The 20,331-nt window shown below is 36.9% G+C and overlaps 1 protein-coding gene across 2 annotated transcripts in view; it reads right to left on the bottom strand.

The window, feature by feature from the left end:
• LONP2 (lon peptidase 2, peroxisomal) overlaps positions 1-20,331 on the bottom strand; it is a 107,402-nt gene that overhangs the window by 65,251 nt on the left and 21,820 nt on the right. For both annotated transcript variants that reach the window (XM_087420291.1, XM_087420292.1), the window contains exons 7-8: positions 18,370-18,628; positions 6,485-6,626 (exon numbers count right to left, since the gene is read on the bottom strand). In XM_087420291.1, coding sequence (XP_087276417.1) covers positions 6,485-6,626; positions 18,370-18,628 — 401 coding nt within the window. The remainder of the gene's footprint in view (positions 1-6,484; positions 6,627-18,369; positions 18,629-20,331) is intronic.

The following is a 20,331-nucleotide window of genomic DNA, read 5'->3' on the forward strand; positions in this document are numbered from 1 at the left end:
AATCTTGGAAAAAAAAATGTGGACGATTCACACTTCCCAATTTCAAAGCTTTCTACAAAATTACAGTAATCAAGATAGAAATATAGACCAATGGAATAGAGTTTGGAGTCCAAAAATAAACTTACATTTATAGTCAATTAATTTTTGACAAGGGTGACAATACCATTCCATGGAAAAAGAAGAGTCTTTGACAAATAGTGCTTAAGACAACTAGATATTTACAGGCAAAAGAATGAAGTTGGATCCCTACAGCTCACATCATATACAAATATTAACTCAAAATGCATTATAGACCTAAATATAAGAATTAAAATTGTAAAACTTTTAGAAGAAAATCTAAGAGTAAATCCTCATGACCTTGGATTAGGCAATGGCTTCTTAGATATGAAGCCAAAACCACAAATGACAAAAGAAAAAACAGATAAATTAGACTTTACAAAAATTAAAAATTTTCACACTTCAAATAAGACCAACAAAAAAGTGAAAAGCAAGCCCACAAAACTGGTGAAAATATTTGTAACTCATGTATCTAACAAGGGACAACCAAAAGTCATCAAAGATTGGAGACAAAGACCCTAACATAAAAGCCAGGGACCAAACAAAAAAATAAAAAGGTAGACAGAGAAAGCAACTAGAATTAATAAATGAGTTTAGCAAAGTTGTACGATACGAGGTCAATATACAAAATATAAATTATACTTTATATTAGCAAAAATAAGCAAGTGAAATAAAAAATAGCATCAATAAATGTGAGATAATTTCAGATAAATCTGACAAAGTGCAAGACTTGTATGCTGAAAGTGGTAAAACATTGCTGAGAAAGTAAGGAAGACCTACTAAAATGGAGAGATATACCATGTTCTTGGATGAGAAGACAAGTTTTAAGATGACAATTCTCCCAAACGATCTAAAGATTCAAATGAAATGCCAACTAAAATCCCAGCAGAATCCCAACAGACTGTTTTGCAGCAATTGACAAGAAGATTCTAAAATATATACGGAAATGCAAAGAACCTAGAATAGCCAAAAAAATTTTGGAACAGAAAAGCAAAGTTGGAAACTAACACTACATGATTTCAAGAACTATTATAAAGCGACAGTAATCACCTTGTGCGGTACTGGCATTAACACAGATCATTTGAACACTATAGAGGACTCAGAAATATAAAACACAATCTATCAACTAATATTTGACAAAGGTGTCTAAGACAATTCAACGGGAAAAAAATACTTTTTTCAACAAATAGTACTAGAATAATACCCATATATGAAAAGGAACCTTGACCCTTACCACACATTGTATCCAGAAATTCACTCAGCATGGATGATAGACCCAAACATTAGAACTAAAAATAAAACACTTACAGAAGAAAATAGGAGAAAAACTGTGTGATCTTGGTTTAGTAAAGATTTCTTAATTACAACACAAAAGAAATCATTTAAAAAACTGGATTTTGGGGGAAAAAGCAAACAAAAAAACTTTTGCTCTTCAAAAGAAGTTGTTCCTAAAATATTTGGAGAAAAAATTTAAAAATATGTATCTGGCAAAGAAAATCTATCTAGAATTCATAAGGAATTCTTACAAGTCAATAATAAAAAGACAATTCCATTAAAAAGAGAAAGAGTTTAACAGACACTTCACCAAAAGAGATACAGAATGGCAAATAATCACATGCAAAGATGCTCAACACATCACCAATAATTAAGGAAATGCAAATTAAAACCACAAGGTAATAAAATACACCCACCAAAGTAATTAAAATTACAAAAACTTACCACATATCAAATATTGGCAAAGATGTGGAGCAAATGGAACTCTTATACACTACACTAGGAGAAATGTAAAATGGCACAAACATTTTGGAAAACAATTTGGCAGTTTCTTAAAAAGTTAAATATACACCTACCATATGAACAAGCCATTCCACTCCAAGGTATTTATCAAAGAGAAATACAAGTATATCTCCACACAAAGACTTTTACATGAGTACTCATAGCAGCTTTATTTGTAACAGCCAAAAACTTGAAAAATCCAAATATCCATCAAAATTTGAATAGAACACCAGTTGTTTTCCTTTGCTGCTTTCAAAGTTTTCTCTTTGTCTTTCAGCATTTTTATGACATTATGTATCTAGGGATTTCTTTGTGTTTATCCCGCACGGAATTCATTGAGCCTCTTGGATATGTAGATTTATTTTTTTCATCAAATATGGCAAGTTTTCATCCATTATTTCTTCAAAAATGTTTTCTGCTCTCATGTCTCTTTTTTGCCTTATTATGCATATACTAGTGTGCTTAATGGCATCCCACATTTCCCTGATGCTCTGTTCATTTATTCATATTTTTTTTATCTGTTATTCAGACTGCATAATCTCTATCAATCTATCTTAAAATTCACTGATTCTTTCTTCTGCCAGTTCAAATCTACTGCTGATCCAACCTAGTGAATTTGTCATTTCAGAAGTGGAACTTCTATGTTCATTATCTTGCTTATGCTTATGGCTTAATGATTTATACACATCTCTAAATTCACCAAATTGTACAGTGCAAATATGCTCACTTTACTATGTCAATTATATGTCACCAAAGCTGTACAAAAAAAAAAAAAATCAATGAAATATATTTAATCATTTTTAAAAAGAGTGAGCTGCTTTGGTTTATTCAATGGCAATCAGCTTATATCTCATTCTGAATGCCCACGTCCACTTGTGAATTAAACTTCATGAACAAATATGAAGGCAAGAAGAATCTGTAGGCAGAACAAGTTTATTCTTTAATTTATTCAGAGTAATCAACCTATATCTACTATCATGTTCCTTATACCTAGTATATTTCCCTTAAATCAAGCTATAAAATAATCTTGTACAAGTGTATTTTATAAATGATATCTAGACATCATTTTTATAAAAAGTAAGTTTCCTAACTTGGAAGATAAAAAAACATACTCTCAGATATCCCAGAGTCTCATTAATAAGCTACTTTAAATACAAGGTGTTCAATAACTGAACTTGTTCTTTTTGTCATTCAGGTATATCTACTGGCAATGGAAACAGCAAGTGGCTATCAAAATAGACACCCAAGAAATGTCAGTGGACACTAAAAAAACATCTGTAGAGGACTTTACACAGCACTGTTACATGCACTCTCATTTAATTGTTTCAACAACCTGTAAGGTGTAAGAGGTTTTTCCCAGGATTTGGGCAGGTGGGGGGAGGAGGATGTCAGGTGCCAAGACACTCAGTTCCTCCATATCTATATGTTGCTTCATTCTGCAACACCGCAGGCTATAAGGAACTGATACTATTCGTAACTCAACTAGAGCGATAAGTATGTGGCCCCAGGCAGCATTTACTTTGAGGTATCATTTGCGGCTTTCCTACTTTTATTTTGGAATATTAATAAATCGACTGAGCAAAAAGTAAATACCTACATCAAACAAAAAAATATCATTAGGGCAAGGTACTTGCTATTAAAGATCAATTCAATTTCATAAAAATTACTGATCACTGCAAAGCATTTGGTGAACACCTAAAACATACTGTGTAATAAACAAGCAGACAGGGGGCTTAACCATCTCCCACTACTTGTGAAGCTGTCTTTGGTGGACTCGTTTCAGGACTCCCATAAACAGGCTGTCGAGAAACCGAAGTGTGAGGGAATTACTCTTAAATTCTTTTCAAAATGGGAACTATAAGTGTTTGACGGAAGAATCTATTACATTATCTGAAAAATGCCCCAATGTAAATTAAACTAAAAGTCTAAAGTTATCATTTAAGAAACCAGTAAAATTGGGGCCGGCCTGGTGGCGCAAGCGGTTAAGTGTGCGTGCTCCGCTGTGGCTGCCTGGGGTTTGCTGGTTCGGATCCCAGGCGCACACCAACACACCGCTTGTCAAGCCATGCTATGGCGGCATCCCATATAAAGTGGAGGAAGATGGGCATGGATGTTAGCTCAGGGCCAGTCTTCCTCAGCAAAAAGAGGAGGATTGGCAATGGATGTTAGCTCAGGGCTGAGCTTCCTCACAAAAACAAAACAAAACAAAAAAAAGAAACCACTAAAATCTTATATGATGTTCCCTATTTTATTGTTCATAGTACTGATGAGTAAACCAGTTATCAAGCCAGAAGAAAATAATCTTACAATAAAATCAACTCTTATCTCCAAGCTCTGGGGCTTTAAGTAGGGTAACAGTACTTTTTATTGTCCAAACAGGACCCACTTCTGAGACTAAAAGAGAGTACAATTAATAATGAGGCTTAAACTGGGACTGTCCCAGGCAAACCAGAATGTACGGTCTCACCGCTTATAAGACACATGTCCTTGGCCATCCTGTCCTAAGAAGGTTACAAAAACAGAAAAGAAACAGGAAGCCTCATGGAACTCAAAGCAAGGAAATATACAAGAAAAAATAAACTTTCACAAAGCAAGTTTCCCCTCAATCTTAGAAATCAATCTGAATATTAATAATATTTTACTTAAACAAGGGTAAAGACGAGGGCAGAGGTGGTAAAACGAGGACTATAAAGTAAAATTATGAAGCAGTCAGGTCCCAGATTCCTGTAGCCTCTGCCCATCTTACTCCCCCCTTCCACCAAGCAAAATACTGGAGGTTTATTTTCTTAAGAACATAAAACTGGTTCCCTGCACAGGTGAGACTGGGCACAGCTGAATAAAGCATGTACTATACTGAAAACAACAGCTCAAGAAATGCATACATCCAGGACGCTGAATGCAGTGATACCTCCACCACCATCCTTCTTCGTCTACTTGGTTCCCAGAACATTGACAGCAGGGCCTTTGTTCTCAAGGCAAGAGACTAAAGGAATCTTTTCTGAGAAATCTGACCAACCTCAAAAGAAAGACCTAAAGTTATTGACACGGAAGGTTCCTCAACCCAATGGCCCAGTCAGATGACCCTATTGTGAAACTTCCAGTCAATAAGCCCCCCTCATATGCTCATAGCTTTGAATCAGCTTTTTTGTTCCTCACTACTAAATACAAACACACAAACAAAATTTACCACACATCCAATGAAAGACTCTAATATAAAAGACAGACACCAGAAAAAATATGTAATAGATAAAAGTAGCTTAAAGGGAAGGAAAATGAAAAAGAAAATTAGTGTCATTCTCACAGACATAAGAGGACATATTACAACTATGTAACAAGAGCAAGATACTATAAAAAACATGCGGAGAAGTTAAAAAAAATTCTTTGAAATGATAAACTCATAGAGGAATTAAAAGATAAAGCTCAGGAAGTCTTCACAGAAAGTAGAGCAAAAAATAAAAAAGATGAGTAATAGGAGAGAAAAGATAAGAAAATGAAAGATTTAACCTCCAATTAATAGGAGTTCCATAAAAACAGAGAAGAAATAACGAACAAAAGAATTCAAGAAAATTTTACAGAAATAAACGACAGGATTTTCCAATTCAAAGAATCTTCAAAGCATCAGCAAAAATGGAAAAAGGGAGACCAATGCCAAGGCAAATTATGGTAAAATTTCAGAACACTGGGATAAAGGAAAGATTCTATAAGTTTTCAGAGTAAAAGTCACAAAAGACAGGACCAGAATGGCTTCAGTGTCATCAAGACCACCACTAGGAACTAGAAGACAAGGGAGAACTGCCTTCAAACTTTTGCAGGAAATTATTTCCAACTAGAATGCTATACCCAGTCAATACCAGTCAAGTATGAGGAAAGCATAAAGACATTTTCAGATATGCAAAGCTGAAAAACATTTATACCCACGCAAGCTTTCTCGGGAAGCTATTGGGGGATTAACACCACAAAGATGACAGAATAAACCAAGAAGAGGAAGACATGGAACACAGGAAACAGGAAATCCAGCAGGTGGGAAGTGAAGGGAGATCCTAGGAAGACAGCTGTGTCCAGATGTGGAAAATAACCTGTCCAGACTGGAGGCTTAAAGAAGATGAAACTGACAGAACACCTCAAGTGTCTGAAAGTCAGAATTAGACAACTGAAAGGGGAATTAGACCACTGGTGAAAGTAAACAAAAGAAAGAAGACAATTATTAACTCTAAAAAGATTTTTAAAAACATGAACAGAAAAACAAGAAGGAAGACAGGAAAAGAAAAGCGATCAGAGTTTATCATGTGGCTCAGCTGTGAAAAGCAGTTATATAAGTATAATAATGTAAACACACAACAATGACTTAACAAAATCAGGATAAAATGTATATTGGGAGACTGGGGATAGAAAAATGATATAGTAGGGGGTAGAGGCAAGAAAGCAAGCAAAATCCTCATCTCCTACAGAGGGGAATCGACAGATCACGCCCCAAACTGTAAAATCAAGAGTAGCCGTACAGCCGTGCTATTTTGAGAATGGACTAATCGACTAAAAGTTAAAGAGGTCAAGGTGCAGAAGAGGAAATGGCAGAAGGAGACTTGAATACAATTATCTACTCTCATTCATACTCTTCAAGTGTGAGTACAGACAGGGAATTACTAAATCTTACCTCAAGCAGAGCTGCTGCAGGATCACCCTGTAGACTTTTTCCTAGTTTGTCAACCTCATCTAACAGGAACACTGGATTGTTAACCCCAACGGTCTTCAAGCCATTGATTATACGACCAGGCATACTGCCAACATAGGTGCGCCTACAGGAAGCAAGCAGCAAATCAACAACAATGAGATGTCAGGAGGCAAGAGCAGTATCATTTAGAAATCAAAACTCAGGATGGGGAAAAAGTCATTTAGTTACCAGAGTAATACAGCAAAGACGTAGTATATATTTAAAAAGCCCTATGATGCATCAAACACTTATTAGATTCAATTCCTATCTTATTTTCTATTTAATTCTGACTTAAGTTACCCATGATATTGGAAGAACTGCATCTGATTTTTGCCACTTAGTGAAACTGAAAAACATTACACTTAAGTCACATAGTGATGATTCTTACTCTTTAAGATTCCAAAATGTCCAAAGGACCCTACAAATGTAATTCTCATGCTTTTCATAGTTACAGCACACTTCTCATCCTCCCATCCCTCAATACAACCACCTTTTTACATACTGAAATGGCTATCCCAGGACTGGTTAAAACATCATCATCTTTTCATGAAGGAAATTAGAATGGGTTCAAAGATACAGACCAAAAAAAAGAAAAAAAAATTCCAAACTCTTTTATTTTCAGAGGCAATACCTCGTTATTAACTGTCGTAAGAGGATCTGGGGTCAACAGTATTTATATCGAAATTCCATTAATTCTGGCCTTTTAAATAAAATTGTGCTCATTCTAAATACACTAATTTGAATAAGTAAGTTCGGTCAGATATTTTGTTGTGCATTAAAAGGTTACAAGCTGCTTTATCATATTTGAAGAAGAATTATCTACATAATTATGACAGATGTAGAGTGTGGCATGAAATAAAAATATGTTTGGCAAACAGAAAAAAGTGCCTTTTTCACAAAGCCAGCAAACCTTTATTTTAAGCAGCTATTTACCACTTTTAATTACAACCTTGCTGCCTAAACCATGCACAAAGCAAATGCTGTTTGTGAAAAGGCATAAAAGGGTGATTGCCTAGAAGCTGATCAATGATAAGCAGCAGTTATCTCATGATCTGCACAAAGTCGATTCATGGAGCAGGCCTCAACTTTGCCACAGGACTGGTATAAAGTAGGACAGCGTAGAGTGACCTTTGAAAACACAAGAAAGCCTTAAAAATATCTTCAGAATGCCTTTCATCCAGGGAGGGTGTTCAAGGCACTAGAACCAGATACAATAAACACTGCCCTGTTACAATGAGGAGTTAGCACATTCAAGATTTCAGAATGGGATACAGGAAGGACAAGACTCAAAATTAATAAATTCTCTGGAATTTTTTCTCTAAAGAACATACAGTTTTGCAAGTATTCTGAGAATAAGTAGAGAGGGGAAATTTTTTTTAAAAAAGCTTTTAAGAGTCACTTCTTGTTTCATTAACTTCTTTTCCTTTCCTCACTATTTTCTGACAGGTAGATTTCAAAAACAGGTACTGACAATTCTAGACGTAAAGTCATGGAGAGAAAACAATATTCTAGGCAGGTGTTCTTTCTAAAGAAGAAGCGGAAATCTAGACACTAGTCACTGTATACAGACACAATTTCTCCTACACTTTCCACTGCTTCCCAGAATCGAGAGAGTAAGGTCTAAACTCCTTTGTCTGGAATCCAAGGCTCTTCACAATCAGCCTCCACCAGCCTTCCTAACTTGCTGCCATTACCCTCTTGCTTCAGCCACAATCAAGATCCTATTGTAGCCCTACGCTTTTTTTTTTTTGGTGAGGAAGATCAGCCCTGAGCTAACATTCATGCTAATCCTCCTCTTTTTGCTGAGGAAGACCGGCTCTGAGCTAACATCTATTGCCAATCCTCCTCCTTTTTTTTTCCCCCAAAGCCCCAGTAGATAGCTGTATGTCATAGTTGCATATCCTTCTAGTTGCTGTATGTGGGACGCGGCCTCAGCATGGCCGGAGAAGCGGTGCCTCGGTGCGCGCGCACTTAACCGCTAAGCCACGGGACCAGCCCATAGCCCTATGCTTTTTTACCTTTGTTAATATGGTTCCCTCCTGACCTTAACACTCTCCCTGCCTACATAAATCCCAGCAAGTCTAACAAATTTTTCCTGACCACCTCTCACAAAGTGATCTTTCCGGTAATACAACATCTATAGCATTTACCGGCCCTACAATTCCTCTGATGCATACTTAGGACCTCGTTTTTATTGACAGGTACCAAGTATATAGCCTCCTCTAAAGAACCAGGGAGCACTTTGATGACATGACAGGGAAAGTGGGTCTTGTTACAAAGTAGACGGATGCTGGAAACAGAACTGTAAGATTCTCCCCAAACAGAAGCTTGTTTCTCCTATTTTCTTAAAGACACCAGATGAACCACGCCAGCACACAAAGTATCTTCATATCACCATTGTTACACTGCTAAGGTCATACAAGCCTTTGATTACTGCTGCTTTGGACAAATTACTTGACATAAGCCTCAGTTTCCTAGTCTGTAAAATGGAGATAATAACAGTGTCAATCTCATGGAAAAAGTACAAAAGCAGAAATCAATACACCTAGATTTAAGTTCCACTTCAGTCTCTGTCTCGTGGAAGCAACTCTTACAAGTGTCTTTTCATAGCACCAACTACACTCAATGCCCTTAGTGTTCCTCAATCATAGGTGACACCCCCCAGACGTGTACCACTATTCTAGAGGTCAAACCTAGGAGACAACCACTATCATGGAGCCCAAGCTACAGAAAATATCTATAATGTGTCTTTTGCCAGAAGGTGTGGTAGCATGCAACTGACTGACTAAAGATACAAAATATACTTTAACCTTCGGATTATGATGGTGAAAAATATAGCAAAACAAAAGAAAAATGTTTTCCTTCAATATTACCAAATATAACCATTTTACTTTAACAAATTAGCTTAACAAAATTTCCTCCCGAGAAACTACATAGGTTGGAAATAAATGAAACTAGTCTTCTTTTACAAAGCACAACTTTTTTGAGGGCAATATACTAGTCTTTTCTATATTGTTTCTCACGATACAACATCTAGAAAGCCATACAGTACAATACAGGAAAGTTTGCAAAGAACGATCACTTCAATTACTTATTATTCAGCCTCAGGACAGATTACCTAGAAGATTTTCTTAAAATTGATGTACACAAGTTAATTTTAAAATATATGAATTCATACTTTTCTTGTAATTGTGGCAGACAGTTCACAGTTTATCAGGACTATTCAATTAGTATACCAGATACACAAAAACAAAAATGTCTACATAGTTCAAAATTTTAAGTTGCAAGAGCAGCATTTTTCATTTTCCAAAAAATAGTCTGGTTTATACTCCAAAAAACAACTACAGAGAATTACAATATCATCTCTTTACAGTTCCATGATAATCAACTATTTTACTATTTGGCCCCATCCCCAGATATCTTCATGTCTAATGTAATCCAAAATTCTGGACAGCTTGTCACTGCCAATGACACCTAAATATCAGGAATAAGATGCGTCTTTACTCACCTCTTTCCCAGTATGTAAAAAAGGGAGAAAAACAGGCATTTTGTCATCAATTTTTCATGCCTATTCAATTAAGAAGCTCTTACGGGCTATAGTGCAAATTATTAAAATGATATTTACAAAGAACTTGTAATATAAAAAGTTTGTTATAATGTTAAGTGGAAAGGGTAAAATTACAATTCTGTTGCTTAAAAAAAAGGCAAAAGCTGCCCAATGAAAAGTCTGGCAGGAAATAAAATGTTAATAGTGATCAGCCATGAGGATTTTTTCCCTTATTTTCCAAATCTTCTACCAAGGGCAGATATATCGCTAAAATTGGAAAAAGTAAGAAGACTTAAAGGAGATCCTAATGATTTCAAAACAAAAAATAGTCTTTAAGCAACTAAAAATACTCTTAAATATAGCATGTCTAAACAAATCTAATTGTTATTCTCATAACAGTCATTCATAAATCTTTTTATACACCCATTTTGTATGGATGCTCTCATAGGACTGCGTGACTTCCAAAATACAATTATATTCTAATCTTACTTGAATTCACAAAGCACTCAGAGAGCACTTACATGTCTAGCAACGTGCTAAGCAGCATGGAGTGATACAAAGGAGTATGAGATACAACAAAACCCCTACTCTACAGAGCTTAAACTTTTTATGCCTTATCTCTACAGTTACGTATTAGAAATGCCAGAGGCCTATATCATTTAATCAGTAAAAGAGGAGAGTAGACAATAAGTGTTCAGTTGAGAGGAGAGTAAGATCATTACTGACTGCACTTATATTAATGGAGGAAGCCTTGGGTTGGGTTAAAATGAACCTAAGTTTTAGACAGGCAAAGAAGAGCTATATGCAAATACAGGTTTATAAGAAAGACAGTGAGCAAACCACAATATGCCTGGCATTCTACGCTAAAAAAAATATTAAAAGCTTGCTACTTCATTTATTTTTCCTTTGTAGAGACTAATAATGAAACAGCTAATTTATTTAAAGCATCACCATTTCAGGTTACATGTGAAAATTCATGAACATGGAAAGCAAAAGTTCATTTTTCTTCTCATCTCGTTTGAAAATTGAGCCAGGGATTCCTTGCAATGATACGGTTTTATAATCTGAACAAACAGCTGGTAAACTACTTCTAAAGAGTTCATATCAATAATAACTTGAGATCTATCATACCAATAAGTATATTTCACTAAGGAAAAACAGCTTATTATGCAAACATGATATGATAAAACTTTCTAAAAGAAGTTATTTTATACTTCATTTCTATGAACTGATTTAAATTATTTAAATGTAATATTAAATATAAAATGTAAATTGTAAAAACTGATAAATGGGAACAGAGATTCTGGGGCTTATAAAAGTGGACAGAAAATTCCCAATGGAGATAAACTCATGAGAAGTGTTGAGAAGACTGAAAATCTGCAGAGTTAATATGGAGCATAAACAGGACTATTCGTCCTTTAAGCCACTCAAGATAATATGAACAAAAACAATGGGTCAATGTTTATTCAGATCACTATTATTTTCCCCATTTCAGGTTTAAATGTAAACCAAGTCCTTCTTTTCCTTCCCCATCTCCCATCTCCTTATCACTTAACTCTAAAAAAACGTATCTTTGGTTGTTTTTATAATCAATTCCTAACTTATTAGCCCCTTCCTTCAGGTAAACAGGTACTTCCAGCTAAGGACAGACACGCGTGCACGGGAGAACGGAAAAAGTGAGGGACAAAATCAAGTGAGGGACAAAATCAAGAGAATAAGCAAGGAAGATAGCATAAAGCAGCTCTGGTCTCCCTTGGCTATTTTAAGACTGCAGAACAGTGGTGCCTACTCAGAGGCTGACAAAAAACAAAACTCTGCATGAACTCTAATTGTGATCATGTGACCAATACTTAAACGCCAAGACCTGGTGTTTCCAAAACCCCTCAACTATCACATGGAACCACTTGTTCCCACAAACTCCACCCCGTGGTTGTGCTATAATCCTCTACTGGCTCTTTCTCCCCTCCCATTGACCTCCAATCCACCACTCTGACATAAGCACATACACTGCTCTCAACCTCTCATCTCCTTAACAACCACACCCCACTCTCCACCTGCCTCCAAACAGGTTTTCAAATAAAACTTTTCTCCAGGCTTTGATAACTTAGGGGGTAGGTGGGTACTAGCTCCCCAATAGCACAAGCGTGGGCTGCTGTAGTGTCTAATGAACCATCTGCTAGTGATGGCTGGGAAGCACTTACCAGCAAGGTGAACCAAAAATCAGGCTTAATAGAATGATTCACAGACAAATCCACATACCTTTCACTTGGCAACGATCACAGCTCTTACACATATCATACATCCCTAAAAAGCTTATATTTACACACGTTTTAGGCAAATATACAACCTCCTTTTACAAAAGACTCATTGAAAAAATTCTTATTTTATTTAAATTCTCTTAACAATAGTCACACACATGAAAGTAGACTCACTTGAAAAAGGTGAACAAATTTAGTATCTACAATACCAGTACAGGTTTAAAGAGCTGTACAGATGTTTAAACTCAATCATGTTCATAAGTAGTGAGAACTGTGACATTACATATTGCCCACCAACACGCATCACAAAAATATATTTTTCCACAATCCTGCCACATAAATTAATAGTGCTGACAAAGGGTGTTTTAGGTAAAATTTAAAAATCAGATTAAATTTCATAAAAAGTCATACTGAAGTATATAAATCTAAATCTGTCCTCCTGAGAATCAAGAATTAAAATAATATTTAAAGCTAATTTTTAGTGAATGCTCAGTGTGTGCCAGGCACTGGGTAAGTGCTTTCTGAGCCTTACTGAATAATCAGTACCGAGGCGGAAAGAAATAGGACAAATTACTACATGTCCTGTTCCCATGACGTTAATTCCACATGACAATAATTCCACAAACTCACTAAGTTCCATCACATACTCACATGACACTATGTTGCAGGTAACAAAAGGAAGAAATAAACTAAAACAACCCTGAGTGCGTGAATCAAGTCACTTGAATGGGGAACATCTCCCCAAAGCTCTGTAGCTAAGAGAAGATTGAGGGCCTAGAACCAGCTTCTCCAAGAGTAATGGTGCCGATTTCTTTACAAAAGCAAACTACAGCCTCTAGCGGCACATATGAGAATAAGACAATCTATGCAACAAAAACATCAAAATTGTCAGAATAACCCCAATAAATTCCTTGAACTAATATGTAGCCCTCATTGCTTATTTATTAGAATCTTGCAATGATTTTTCTTTAATGCATAAGAATTATAAATAAGCAAATAAAAGAATAAAAAGAACCATTTTTCATGGAAAAGTTTCTGAAACAGTTTCCCATTCCTGCCTAAGGCCAGTGATCTTGAGAATAAGGCAAAGGGAAAGTAAGATGTTATAAAAGCATCACATTCTTTTTTTTCCCCACAATCCAAGTTTAATCCATATTCACCAAGCTATAAATATGCATTTAAACTACCCTTGGCCATTTAAATTACTGGCGTGCTTGTCAAAGCCTTCACTTTTAATCTGAATAGCTTTAACAATTTAACAACTTAACAAGATTGAGGGTATGATGGGGACAGAAGCTTTATCTTCAGTTTAATTTCTTTCTACTGGAATTTAAGCAGCTTTTTTTTGAAAAAAGTTTTTAAAAACTGAGATATAACTGACACATAAACAGTATATTAGTTTCAGGACAACACCTTTCTTCTATAAGCAGTTCATGACTTCTAAGTGATTTTTAAATGTTCTACACTTTTAAATGTTCTTTAACACATACACTATAGGTATGTTTTCTCACAACTTGCAACTGCTATGAAACACTTAAACCGTGACAGACAGGTTCATGCTTTCCCAAGACATCTTCCAGTCTGAGCAACAGAGACCACAGAGAAGAAAACAGAGACCACAGAGAAGAAAACAATGAACCTAACCTGCTAATCTGATTCGAATAATGTAGATTAAGCAGAGACATAGTTCCTACAGTGTAATGTATTTTTATAGAAAGGATGTCAAAAATGCAAGGATAAGCCTTAATTATTCTAACCTTTCTCCCTATTACTCATACTCATTATGCAAACCAGCCTTCTTAAAAGGAAGTTTAAACTGCAAACAGAACAAATTTGTTGTCGAAGATTTCCTACCTCCTCCTACCTGTCCTGCTATTGCACTTATTTTTTAAACTCTAAGAGTTATGGGTCAAAAAAGCCCAAATAAGCAACCTCAAACTACACCTAACAGTATTAGAAAAAGAAGAACAAAGCCCAAAGTCAGCAGAGGAGAGAAATAATAAAAATCAGAGCAGAAATAAAGGAAGTTGAAACCAAAAAAACAGTAGAAAAGATCAATGAAACAAAGAGCTGGTTCTTTGAGAAGACGTACAAAATTGACAAACCCTTAGCCAGACTCACCAAGAAAAAAAGAGAGAAGGCTCAAATAAATAAAATTAGAAATGAAAAAGGAGAAATTACAACAGATACCACAGAAACACACAAGATTATAAGAGAATACTATGAAAAACTATATGCCAACAGATTGAACAATCTAGAAGAAATGGATAAATTCTTAGACTCATACAACCTCCCAAAACTGAATCAAGAAGAAATAGAGAACCTGAATAGACCAATCACAAGTAAAGGAGGAAACAGGAATCAAAAACCTCCCAAAAAATAAAAGTCCAGGACGAGACGGCTTCTCTGGAGGATTTTACCAAACAGTCGAAGAAGATTTAATACCTATCCTTCTCAAACTATTCCAAAACATAGAGGAAGATGGAACACTTCCCAACTCATTCTATAAGGTCAACATCACCCTGATACAAAAGCCAGACAAAGACAATACTAAGAAGGAAAACTACAGACCAATATCTCTGATGAACATAGATGCAAAAATCCTCAACAAAATATTGGCAAACTGAATACGGCAATACATTAAAAAGATCATACACCATGATCAAGTAGGATTTATACCAGGGACACAGGGATGGTTGAACATCCACAAATCAATCAATGTGATACACCACAGTAACAAAATGAGGAATAAAAACCATATGATCATCTCAATAGATGCAGAGAATGCATTTGACAAGATCCAACATTCATGATAAAAACTCTCAACAAAACGGGTAGAGAAGGAAAGTACCTTAACATAATAAGACAAAAGTACCTTAACATAATAAAGGCTACATGTAACAGCCAACATCATACTCAATGGGGAAAAACTGAAAGCCATCCCTCTGAAAATAGGAACAAGATAAGGGTGCCCACTCTCACCACTCTTATTCAACATAGTACTGGAGGTTCTGGCCAGAGCAATCAGGCAAGAAAAAGGAATATAAAAAGGCAACAAAGAAGTGAAACTCTCAGGGGTTGCCCTGGTGGCATAGCGGTTAAGTGCGCATGCTCCACTGCAGTGGCCAGGGGTTTGCAGGTTCGGATTCTGGGCACGCACCAATGCACCACTTGTCAAGCCATGCTGTGGTGGCGTCCCACATAAAGTAGAGGAAGATGGGCACGGATGTTAGCTCAGGGCTAATCTTCCTCACAAAAAAAAAAAAAGAAGAAGAAGAAGTGAAACTCTTGCTGTTCGCCAAAGACATGATCTTATATATAAAAACTCTAAAGAATCCATTGGAAAATTATTAGAAATAATCAACAACTACAGCAAAGTTGCAGGGTACAAAATCAACTTACAGAAATCAGTTGCATTTCTATATGCCAACGAACTAAGAGAAAGAGAACTCAAGATGACAATCCCTTTGACGATTGCAACAAAAACAATAAAATATCTAGGAATAAATTTAACCAAGGAAGTGAAAGACACACACAATGAAAACTATAAGACATTATTGAGTTAAATCAATGATGACATAAAGAAATGGAAAAATATTCCATGCGTATGAATTGGAAGAATAAACATAGTTAAAGTGTCCATACTACCTAAAGCAATCTACAGATTCAAAGCAATTCCAATCAGAATCCCTAGGACATTCTTCACGGAAATGGAACAAAGAATACTAACATTCATATGGGGCAACAAAAGACCCTGAATAGCTAAAGCAATCCTGAGAAAAAAGAACAAAGCTGGAGGCATCACAATCTCTGACATCAAAACATACTACAAAGCGAGAGTGATCAAAACAACACGGTACCAGTACAAAAACAGACACACAGATCAATGGAACAGAACTGAAAGCCCAGAAATAAAACTTCACATCTATGGGCAGCTAATCTTCGACAAAGGAGCTAAGGACATACAGTGGAGAGAGGAAAATCTCTTCAATAAATGGTGCTGGGAAAACTGGACAGCAACTTGCAAAAGAATGAAAGTAGACCATCTTCTTTTGCCATACACAAAAACTAACTCAAAATGGATCAAAGACCTGAAGGTGAGACCTGAAACTATAAAACTCCTATATAGTATATAAAATTCCTAAATACAGGCAGTACACTATCCGTCATCGGTAATAAAGGGATCTTTTTGAATTCCACGTCTACTTGGACAAGGGAAACAAAAGAAAAAATAAACAAGTGGGACTTCATAAGATTAAAGAGCTTCTACAAGGCAAATGAAACCAGGGTCAGAATGAATAGGCAACTGGGGCCGGCCTGGTGGCGCAAGCGGTTGTGTGTGTGTGCTCCGCTGTGGCGGCCCAGGGTTCACCAGTTCAGATCCCTGGCGCGCACTGATGCACTGCTTGGCAGGCCATGCTGTGGCAGTGTCCCAAATAAAGTGGAGGAAGATGGGCACGGATGTTAGCCCAGGGCCAGTCTTCCTCAGGGGGAAAAAAAAAAAAAAGAGGAGGATTGGCAGATGTGAGCACAGGGCTGATCTTCCTCACAAAAAAAAAAAAGAATGACTAGGCAACCAACCAACTAGGAAAAAACATTTGCAAACCATATATCCAACAAGGGATTCATCTCCACAATACATAAAGAACTCACGCAACTGAACAACAAAAAAACAAACAATCCAATCAAAAAACGGGCAGAGGAAATAAACAGACACTTCTCCAAAGAAGACATACAGATGGCCAATAGGCACATGAAAAGATGCTCACCATCACTAATCACCAGGGAAATGCAAATCAAAACCACACTAAGATATCACCTTACAGCTCATAGAATGGATATAATCACCAAGACAAAAAACAACAAATGCTGGAGAGAATGTGGAGAAACGGGAACCCTAATTTACTGCTGGTGGGAATGCAAACTGGCAGTCTCTATGGAAAACAGTATGGAAATTCCTCAAAAAATTAAAAATAGAAATACCCTATGATCCAGCTATCCCACAACTGGGTATCTACCCAACAAACCTGAAATCAACAATCCAAAGAGGCTTATGCACCCCTATGTTCATTGCAGCATTATTCACTATAGCCAAGAAGTGGAACCAACCCAAGCGTCCCTCGACTGATGACTGGATCAAGAAGATGTGGTATATATATACCATGGAATACTACTCAGCCATAAAAAAACACAAAATCCTCCCATTTGCAACAACATGGATGGACCTGGAGGATATTAAGTGAAATAAGCCAGAAAGAAAAAACAAACACCATGATTTCACTCGTAAGTGGAAGATAAACCAACACATGGACAGAGAGAACTGTTTGGTCATTACCAGGGGCAAGGGGGGTGGGGGGTGGGCACAGGGGTGAAGGGATGCATTTATATGGTGACTGATAAACAATAATGTACAACAAAAATTTCACAATAAAGAAAGAAAAAGGGGCCGGCTCAGTGGCGCAGCAGTTGAGTGCGTTCTGCTTTGGTGGCCCGGGGTTCGCAGGTTCGGATCCTTGGCATGCACAGACGCACCGCCTGTCAAGCCATGCTGTGGCGGCATCCCACGTAAAGTAGAGGAAGATGGGCATGGATGTTAGCCCAGGGCCAATCTCCCTCAGCAAAAAGAGGAGGATTGGCAACATATGTCAGCTCAGGGCTAATCTTCCTCACACACAAAAAAAACATTTATGGGTCATTATTTATGAAACGCTACTGGGCCAAAATGAATGTAAAGACATTATAAAGTCCAACTCTAATTAATTTATAATTGCATTCACATGAAGGTCCAGGAAAGCCAAGGCACAAACTCACTATCCACTGTTACACAAATATCAAGGTTAGTTCGGGTTTACCATTATGGCAGAGACTCTGGGCTAGCTGATAAGTACTGTAACTGTCCTTTCCATTTAAGGAACCACCAACAGCCCTTTAAGAAAAAGAGATATATTATGTCTGGCTTCTGGGGGCTCTAGTCCATTGAAAAGGAAGGGGAATCAGAGATTAAACTGAGAGAAGAATTCTACCTGTGTCCGCGAATGTCAGACTGATCACACACTCCTCCGAGTGCAATCCTGTGGAACTCTCGACCCAGAGTCTTGGCCACTGATCTTCCCACGCTTGTTTTACCGACTCCAGGAGGACCAACAAAGCAAAGAATGGGGCCCTTCAGGTTGTTTTTCAGCTGTCTGACAGCCAAGTATTCCAGCACTCTTTTCTTCAATTTTTCCATGGCATAATGGTCGTTATCCAGAAGAATCCGGGCTGCTCGAATGTCCAGACGGTCTGTCAAATAATCGAACAGAAATCATCTGAGCCCATGAAATTTTCAAATGGAAGAATGCCTTTCAAGGCTGGCAAGAGCCAAAATATTTTTTAGAAAAAAGATGTGACAAGAACAGACTTGGATCCATCTAAATAGGTCTTCAGGGAGACTGGACTTGGTTTTTCTGCTTAAGAAGATTCAGTATCTTCAAAAATAGTAGGCCTACACAATTAAAAACTCAAGGAGTTAATACTCATACCATTTCATTTGGAATGATTTTTTAGATACACATTATTTCTATGGAAACACAATTTCCACATATTCTGTTTGGACTGGCATTGTTCCTTTCTTTTTTTAAAAGTGTTTTTTATTACAGAGTTATATATGCTCATTCCAGAAAACCTGATGACGCTAATAAAAAAGAGGTAAATACTCACCCATAATCTCATGCCCCCAAGACAATATCACTACCTTCACTTTGGTAGGTATTATTTGGTAGGTATGTGTGTCCATGCACGCATGTGTGTGCTTATATACCTATTTGTCAAAATAGGATTACATGAGGCCCTCAAGTTTTGTAAAATGTTTTTCACTTAATATATCACAGACATCTTTCAGTATCAGATGTACTTTTCAGTAACATTTTAGTGGCTACATAATGTTCCATTCCTGAATTATCCTTACTCATTTAACTAATTCCCTATTGCCGAGCCTTTAGATTATCTAAAAATCTTTAGGTATATAGTGTGCTTCACTGTGCATCCTTACAACTAAATCTCCACATATATCCCTAATTATTTCCTTGAGCTGATCTTCTATAAACAGAAGTGCTGGGTTGGGCCGGCCCCGTGGCTTAGCGGTTAGGTGGGCGCGCTCCACTGCTGGTGACCCGGGTTCGGATCCCGGGCGCGCGCCGATGCACCACTTCTCCGGCCATGCTGAGGCCGCGACCCACATACAGCAACTAGAAGGATGTGCAGCTATGACATACAACTATCTACTGGGGCTTTGGGGGGAAAAAAAATAAATAAATAAAATCTTTAAAAAAAAAAAAAAGAAGTGCTGGGTTAAAAAAAAAAATTAAGACATAAAGAACTGCCTAGGTTGTATCGATTCAAGTCTCACCAGAAATGTATGAGTTAGACTTTGTTTCTAGAGCCAAGCTTTCATCATGTTTACTGATGTGCTCTAGTATGTAAAATACTCACTGAATAAAGACTAAGTCATGGAAGACAAAACAAATTCATCAGCTGGGTGGCAGCCAGGGGATAATACACAGCCACATCATCATCCTGACAGTGAAAGAAGAGGATGGGAGAGAGAAAACACATACATGTCCATTCTTTCAATCACTTATTTGGAACTTGCTCTGCGTTTTTCCTACAGGAACAAAAATAATGGCCTTAACTGGTAGTTTGGTTCCCAACCCAGGCTACGAAAATCCAGCTAAGTAGTAATACATACAATTTAATTACAGTACTACTGATTTTAGTCAGTACTGGCCAAGCAATCTGGAAAGGGAGAAACAAAACTTCTTGCCCGTTTCTGGCATCAGAACCCAAACAATGAGTACAAGAACACATGAAAGATAGAAAGTTTCCAACTGTTGTACAAAGAATAACTCCGACACTAAAACCTACCCAAGTAAACACAAAAGAAAACTTGAGACCAATCCCATTTTGTATAGCTCTACAAAATGCTAGTAAATCCAATCTATTAAAAG

The sequence above is a fragment of the Ceratotherium simum genome, chromosome 30, assembly GCF_057802395.1.
Source record: "Ceratotherium simum simum isolate JZ-2026a chromosome 30, ASM5780239v1, whole genome shotgun sequence".
In the NCBI taxonomy this organism is placed as follows: Eukaryota; Metazoa; Chordata; class Mammalia; order Perissodactyla; family Rhinocerotidae; genus Ceratotherium; species Ceratotherium simum.